Below are 8,616 nucleotides of genomic sequence, written 5' to 3'. Positions count from 1 at the left end.
AAAATTAACCTACAACCCAAAATTTAAATAAAAAATAAAAGGGATTATATACAATGAGACCATTTAGTCAAGGAATTCGATTCACGATAAACCGGGCAAAACGAAACTGAGAATGGAGTCACCATATCCATAATCTGCAGCCAACTAGACCTTAGTTTCCAAGGAGTGCACAGCTCCGTCTTGCACCATCTAATTGCATTCAAAGAGTCCCATTCAATAATGCAGTTACTCCCAAGGATTCTAGAGATAAAAATTTTAAGTCCATGGAGCAAAGCCAATTACTCCGATTGGTTAGCTAAACCTCTACAAAACAGTCACGCAACATACCCCAATACCCGTCAAACCTGGATTACCCAAAGAACTCCCGTCAAAATTTAACTTAAAACCCTCACTTTATGATGCCACCCAAATAAACCTGGGTCTCATCTATACTCTACCGATCAAATACATATTTAGTAAATTCAACATAACATATGGTTGTGAAATCCCCCAACCCTCCTTGGTAACCAAGAACCATGATCAAATAAAACTTTACTGAGCAATCTATCAAAAGATAGACTCTCTCCCTCAAATGTCCGTCTATTTCGTTCCTTCCTAAATCTCTCATAACGTTGCCCCTCTCATTATTTGCCAAACCAAAATATCCATGGAAGGTAAATGATTAAAGGCTAACTGTGACACTATACCCATCACAGAATGGGGCAGTGAAGCATGAACCCCAAATAAATCAAATAACCAGTACCAAATTCTAGAGGCAACGTGACAATAGATGAATAGACGATCTCCAGTTTCCTCATCCGCTTTGCACATCAAACAAATGTTAGGTAAAACTTTACCCCTCTTATTAAAGTTTTATTTTGGATAACTGGGGAACATACTATTTCCACACTTTGACCGCAGCAGGTAAAGACTATCTCCATCTATCGTAGAAGAAGAGCGTATAACAAGACTTGACCGATAAGACTCCATCACATTCAACTTTCCAAATCACTTCATCCATAGTCCCCGGGGAAATGTAAACCGAATCCAAGATACCTATCAAATCTTTTTGTTGAAGATAAGTATCTTCACTTAGCCTATTATATGAGAAATTAATAATCCAAGCATCACATAAACCACTCACTTCAACCATATTAGAAACCTTAGCATTAGGTTGAGAAACCTTAACAAAAAGTTCCGGATGAATAAACTTCAGAGGGGCATTACCTATCCACTTATAGTGCCAAAAGGAAATATTATCACCACAGCTAACATTCCAATGAAAGTAACTCGTAATCATCCGTCTGCACCTGTAAATGAGCTTCTACTGTGAAAACATCTCGCTAATAATTCCCCCTCCTAACCACAATCCTTGCCTATCCCGACCATATTTCGAGGATAATACTTGAAACCAAAGCTGATCTATATACTGAAGATTCTCCACCACCATTTACAAAGCAATGCCTCATTCATATATTTGAACTTTCTAATATCAAGACTACCTTTACACTTGGGGATACAAACATGATCCCACCTAAGTAAATTATACTTTCATTCTTCCCCAAAAGTCCCCCACAGAAAATTACACATCATTTTTTCAATTTTCTTTATGATTGAGGCCGACATATGAATAAGATACATCAAATAGACTGGAAATTCGCTATACAAGAGTTTAACAAAGTAACCCTACCACCCAAAGACATGTATTTCGGCTTCCAAAGATCCAACTTTGCTTGTAGTCTCTCTACAACATTATCTCAAACCGCAATAGAATATCTAGAATCTGAGAGTGGCATTTCCAAGTAAGAAAAGGGAAAGGAGCCCACCAAACATCCTAAAATATTAGCCAAAAATTGAATCAAAGCCGGATGACAGTTAATACCTATCAAATAGGTCTTATGGAAGTTGACATTCAATCCCAATGCCACCTCACACCAATCTAAAAAACATGCAATGTTTTCAGCTTGCACCTCATTTGTTTTACAAAAAATAAGGGTATCATTTGCGTATTGCAAATGAGAGACTTTAGAACCCATCTCAGCCACCATAAAACCAGAGAAATAACCATTACGTTCTACTTTTTGAATCATCTCAGCCATTAGGCTTTTTGAATCATCAGAAATAACCTCTAATGTCTTTACCATTCAATAAAACCTAGATCACATCAGACGTGCTTCACATCGAATAGCTTTTATATTTTAGGCCCGTTTGTATTTAATGCTTACTGCATGATTAATGCAATTCATAAACGGGGAGAAACAAAGTAGGCCCCAATATTTATTTTAGTGAGGAAATAGTAGTGTGGGCTGTCCAAACTCTATTTAAATTGAATATGAATACTAGTGAGCTCTTATTGTAAGAAATTGAATGGGCTTTGGGTTGATATTAGTTTTCTATACCCAGTTAGCCCCTCCAATCCACCTTCAGCTGCACACTTACTGAAAAATGGGTGATGCCATCACGTGTTTATGTATCAACACGCGAAATTGTTTCATGCGTGCTGGACTGCATTCTTACATGTGCGGTCCAGAAAGTGTAAAGCATCCATCTAGTAAGTGTTTCATCTAAAAACAATGGAAACTAACGATCCAAATGTTTTTTTACTGGAATTATTATTTTTTAGTTTTTAAAATTTATTTATATATCATATTCATGATCTCCATGTTAGATATTACATATTTTTAAAAATGAAGTTTTAAAATCCATCTCAAAAATATATTTATTAAGGGGCCCACATTTCTACATATACGAGCTTGGCAGCATAGAAACCGAGTCCTATAAAATATCCACATAACACTACATGTAATATTAATTGAGAATGGATCATGTCAGCCCATGAGCTAACAACTATAGTGTCTGCTAATGACCGATCTAACGGTTACGACCTCATTTCGTATTTGAATTTTCATTTTTCTTCTACAAATCAAAAGCACTTAAAATTTTAGGGGTTCATTATTCTCAAGACGCACCTAATAAACATATTAAAAAATAATTTATAAAATATAAATCGGTTTTGAAGGTATTTGGGTTCATTTATATTTTGCATATTTATTTTTTAAATATATTTATTAGATTATCTTATTTATAAAAAATAAACGCACAAAATTTCAAATGATTTGGATTTGTAGAAAAAAATGAAAATTGAAATACACATTAAAATCGTGACTATTGGATCGGTCCAAATTCAATTTGAACCGTTGGTTGATGCTGTAACGATTAATCCATAAGCTGATTTCATATAAATTAAACCCCACAAATTAAACCCTACAATATTGGATGTAATGGGCAATATTAACTCTACTAATCGAGGGAACGTAGAGAAGGGAATCCTTCAATTGTTGGCCCCGCCCTGCCCTGCTGAAATCACTGCCCTTCGTTTTATTACACACTTGTATTGAATCTATTGATAAGATTCGTGGATAGGAGGAATCCTACCTCTCTCCAGCAAAGTGCCACGACCGCAACTCATCTAATCCCTCGCCCTTTCTCTCTCTCTCTAAAGGAAGGTCCCCCGACGCACGACTGGACGGACAACACGAACCACACAACTCAGATAACCAACAACTCCCCTCCCATCTCCCTAAACACAACTCAATTCACCCCCCAAACTCTCTCTCTCTCTCTCTCTGCACCATGGCAGCAACTGCTGGTGCGTGCTTCCCATCTGTTGCGCGCTATGGCAGAAACCATCTCTCTCCTCTCCCAAGCTCTACTGACCCACTTAGATTATCTCTACTGAGACTTCCTTCAGTGACCACCCCTTTTACTTCCTTGGACTCTCTCTCTCTAGAATTTCTCTCTCTTCGAGGCCCTTGTGGAAGGAGAGCCTCCCCCTCGATCTCTTACGCAGTGGCAGAGGAGGAAGCAGCAGCCACTTCTCTTCCACAAATTGTCACTGAAGAAGAAGAAGAAAAAGAAAAGGGAGAGCAGATAGAAGAAGAGAGTGGAGGAGGAGGCGAAATTTCTTCAGATGAGAGCACTAAGTTGTACTTTGGGAATTTGCCTTATGGGTGTGATAGTGCTCAGCTGGCTGGAATTGTTCAGGAATATGGAAGCCCTGAATTGGTAGAGGTAATTTTCCTCTTTATTTTGTTTTCAACTCATAGATTAATTCCCACGTTTACTGGAATTGTTAATTTAAGGAAGTAAAAGGTTTACATAGAGTCCGGTTTTTGTAATACGATTGGGGCCAGGCCCTCGGACAGGCGAGTTACGAGTCCCAGTAACTCGCAACGTGTAGTATACACTAGAAAAATAAAATAAAAAAGGCAAAAACTAAAGAAAAATGATTTGATAAATACTACACCTCTATCAAAACCAGTAAAGCCTCACCTAGTGACTCGTTGAAAATTGTAATTCAAGCATTAAAAAACTTTTACATGATCAACTTAACTTGAACATTATGATTGTGAGATAAATTAGGATTTCAAATTCTTAAAAATAATATATATTTTAACAAATTATCTAAACAGTCCATTTTACCCCAAAAATATCTGTTTAAAGATCCACACGATCCGAACGGTTTTTTGAGTTTCAAATTTTATTATCGGTGTTGAATATTGATTTTTGAGCCAACATGAAAATTTTTGTGGGTGAAAGTGCTTTACAAACGAGGATCAAGGGGAGGCCTTGTTTGGTTTCCATAAAGCCTAGGCCGGATAGAAACTTCATCCAAAACTATAACGGATAAGCTTATATAGATACAAAGGGAAAAGTATATAATGAGACCAATTTATCTTTAGTACATTGTGGTCATAATTAAAATCTTGACCATTGGATGTACAATTAGATGACCGCATTTATTTCATTGATCAAGCTCAAGGTTGAAAAGAAATTTTTTCGAATTTTATGACATACCCAAGCCATCAAATTTCACATGAAATAGATAGTTATAAATAATTATGACCTAAATAAATAATTATAAATAATTATGACCTCCTTGTAGTAAAGGTAAATAGTATCATAGTATACCGTCTTTTAAGTATACAAGCGTAGTCTTACCACCCATCCTAGTCTGTCGCTGTCTTTTTTCGTAGGTTACTACACGGCATTGTTTTGAAAAACTCGGTCTGGATTGTGACCGCTCAATTTGGATAGGAAATTAATTGGGACTTGTCCAATTCCAACTAACTATTGAAACAGGCTGGTCGCCCCTAACCTCCCCCCACCCCAAAAAAAAACAAACTTTTTTGTTTTTCAACTTTTTCATTCTTCTGTTTTCTAGGTATAGTCTAGCGTTTAAAGCATATTTTCCATCCCGCCAATTTGGATAAGTGTTCTGGACTGGGATCGATGGGTGAGCAATCCAACCCAACCCACCGATCCGGGTTTTAAAGCACTAAAATGTAAGGTATCTAGTATGTACTTGCACAAGTGAATTCGAGTTTATACTATAAAGTTGAACTAGCTTCCATCATTCTTTCTGTTATGATTGGAATTGTTTGCTAGCATTCATAAGTTCCCTGAGCTTGAAATATCTCAAAGCTACTTTTATTCTCTCCATATTATGAAATTACTATTTTAAGTATCCCATTGAAATATAATTTATTGTACGCAGGTACTGTATGACCGGAATACAGGAAAGAGCCGAGGGTTTGCATTTGTGACCATGAGCAGCGTAGAGGATGCCAATGCGGTCATACAAAATTTGGACGGAAGTGTAAGACACCAATTCCATGATCTCACAAAACAAACACTGAACAAAGAGCCAAAGGTTTCCATTTGTGGTTCAATCAGTTTTGAAAAACAAAGTGACTTGGCTGAGTTTGTCAAAGACTTGGATCAGTCCAAAATAATAATAATAATAATAATAGAAAATATTTATATATCGTAATAATAATAATAATAAACGTTTATATAAAGTTGCAATTTTAAATTGTAGAAAAAAGGTACAGCTCAAAAATATAAAAAAAGTTATTTTGATGGTGAAAAATCCTCTAATTGATCATCTCGATCTTCAGATGGACAACTGTGAAATAAAAAAAGGATTTTAAAATATAAAAATGGCACATCCTGTAATACATTATCTAAACTATCCATTCTCAAGATTTAAGTGTTTATAGATCTGCTTATAGATCTGTTTGATCTGTACAATTTTTGGAGTTTCAAAGTTTTTAATTATATATGAAGAAGTTTTTGGCCTAAAATTCCATCTTTCAATGAGCTTTTGGAGGTGCGCTTTAATTGGATTCTTTAAGGTTGCGACCTTGTTAAAACAAAACCTATAAGACAATTGGGTACAAGGTCATTAATCAACCCTAGTTGTAAGATATAAAATTAGACAGCCTGAATTGTGTCATTAAATTTAAAATTTTTTTTTGGACTTTGAGCCAATTAATGGTGCATTTGAAGTTGCTTGATTTCACATCCAATTATCAAAGATGATTTTGACCTTTTTGTACCAAAGTTGTATGATCTTATTATATGCTTTCTCACTTGGGCCAGGTACCCCTTATTGGCCTGAGGCAAGCGTCCAAGTGTTCTCGGCTGAGTAGTGCACAAGTCGAGCAAAGGTTAAATAAAATATATTAAAAAAATTTAAAAATAATGGCAATGTAAAATAAGTAATAGAGCAAACGTTTGAATATTTGTTATGTCTGGTTGGATTGAAACAGGAATATGGTGGTCGCATATTAAAAGTGAATTTTAGGGACAAACCCAAGGCTAAGGAGCCCCTGTATCCGGAGACAGAGTACAAGCTCTTTGTGGGGAACTTGTCATGGTCAGTGACCTCGGAAAGCCTCTCTCAAATCTTTGGGGAATATGGAAATGTGGTGGGGGCTAGAGTTTTGTATGATGGCGAGACTGGTAAATCTCGAGGTTATGGCTTTGTTTGTTACTCCACCAAATCCGAGATGGAAACCGCGCTCCAATCCCTTGACGGAATGGTTGGCTCTCTCTCTGTTTGTGTCTGTGTCTGTGAGTTAGGGTCATTTCCATTCATTCTGTTTGGATAAATATAAACCACAGGTACACTATTTTAGAAAAGAGGATATATATATATAACCAAGGGAGGGGGGAAATAAGAAATTCTTTTCACATAAAAACTTGTAGTGTTTTTAAAATTAAGGTGTTTATTATGGTGAGTTTGTGTAATTTTTTTGTGTTTTATGTTTTTCTATGCAGGATCTTGAAGGGCGACCCATACGGGTGAGTTTGGCTTTGGGAAAGAGACAATAATTTTGAAGACAACAAAGAGTTGTTGTAGACATAGGGAATCATGGTTGGGGATGCAAATGCCTCAACATAAAGTCTCACCCTTCATTCCTACCGTTAATATATCAAGAAAAAAAGAAAAAGGGAGTTGGTATAGCCATAGATACAGATTGGGGATTCCTTTGTATTGTGCCCAAAAAGCCTCTATTTGTGCAAATGTGAAAGGATTTCTTATGTAAAGGAATCAAATGTGAGTTATCTAACCAAAGAAAAGTTTAGTTATTACAATTAAGATATAAATAATATCAACATAATGTTAATCCAAATGCAACTAATATTGGCCTAGTAAATCAAATTTGGCTGTAAATTTTAAGAGCACGTCAGTTTAGTTCAAGTGAGTGACTCAATAGGTAAGAACCTTTGAGAGGAAGAGTGATTTCTAAGAGTATGTCAGTTTAGTTCAAGTGGGTGACTGAATGGATAAGAACCTTTGAGAGGAAGAGTGATTTATGTTATCTGAAAGATGCTATGAGTAAAAAGTTCAAGATGCTTCCAATGTTCAGTGACAAAGGAAAAACAAACATACATTCAAAAGCACATTTTACAAATGAGAGAGTATTGATTAAGGGACACCTTTCCTCTATGTTCTTGCTTATAGGGAGAAGAGCACAACACTCTTAAAAAAAAAAAATGTGCGGCTTTCCATATTGATCATGAACTTAATTTTCTTGTCAATGTGGTAGGAAGACTCGTACTTGAGATGTAGAATGCAATCGTCAACTGTTAACCATTCAAGTCTTTATTATCATAGTCAAAGTCTTTTTCCAACTAATTTGGGTTAATTATATGAATCCTGGTCCACTATTATGTTCTATTAAGGGTCATATCTTCAATTTTTATTCTCTTGGACTAGCTTCTTTACTTGTGCTCATTTAGAATGTCGCGGGAATCCTTACATATTTTTCACTTTAGCTTGGCGGTGTTAGGACACATCGCTTTTGGGAAACACTCTAGTGGATTTTGCTTAGAATATATAATGTAACAGCGACTCGGAGTAATTGCAAATCTGTCTAACGCGTCTGTGTCTAACGCTCTTAGTATGCCTCAATGGCAAACAGCTATATCCCACAAATTTTTATTACATCCTTGTATTGGCAAGGAAAATATTTTACAGTACTCTAGTGGTGCTAAGTTCAGGGTTTAGAGCCGACACCATGCCCTTGTAGGAGCAAATTTTAGCCTTGGTACCTCAGGCAAAAGACCCACTTATGAGGATAGGAGGATTTTCTTAAGGGTGCTTATTATTTTGCATAACATATAGAGTACTAGATTACGTGTGAAAATTATTTTGGGGGGTGGTCACTAGGTAAGGAAGTTGCATACCCAAATGAGATCTTAAAATCACCATTTGATATCTTAAAAATAGTACGACGGGGGGTTTTAGCACGGGTGGCTTTTATCCACTTTAAAATTGTTGAATTC

At 36.1% G+C, this 8,616-nt stretch overlaps 1 protein-coding gene across 3 annotated transcripts; it reads left to right on the top strand.

Annotated features, from left to right (window-relative positions):
- The first annotated feature begins 3,561 nt into the window (after nucleotides 1-3,561).
- LOC18429628 (28 kDa ribonucleoprotein, chloroplastic) lies at nucleotides 3,562-7,407 on the top strand. 3 transcript variants are annotated; one of them, XR_016051953.1, is made up of 5 exons: nucleotides 3,562-4,050; nucleotides 5,537-5,638; nucleotides 6,424-6,491; nucleotides 6,594-6,866; nucleotides 7,105-7,407. XR_016051953.1 is itself a non-coding variant. In XM_006838911.4 (4 exons), the coding sequence occupies exons 1-4, from the start codon at nucleotides 3,613-3,615 to the stop codon at nucleotides 7,156-7,158; spliced, it is 867 nt and encodes a 288-aa protein (XP_006838974.2). In that variant the 5' UTR covers nucleotides 3,562-3,612; the 3' UTR covers nucleotides 7,159-7,407. The 3 variants fall into 3 exon arrangements, 2 of the variants coding, with proteins under 2 accessions (XP_006838974.2, XP_088717847.1); XM_006838911.4 differs by lacking the exon at nucleotides 6,424-6,491; XM_088861721.1 differs by lacking the exons at nucleotides 6,424-6,491; nucleotides 6,594-6,866.
- Nucleotides 7,408-8,616: the final 1,209 nt, after the last annotated feature.

Source organism: Amborella trichopoda, chromosome 3, assembly GCF_054954075.1.
Source record: "Amborella trichopoda isolate Santa Cruz 75 chromosome 3, AtrichopodaSantaCruz75HAP2 v2.0, whole genome shotgun sequence".
In the NCBI taxonomy this organism is placed as follows: domain Eukaryota; kingdom Viridiplantae; phylum Streptophyta; class Magnoliopsida; order Amborellales; family Amborellaceae; genus Amborella; species Amborella trichopoda.
This window is presented reverse-complemented; position numbering and strand designations above follow the sequence as displayed.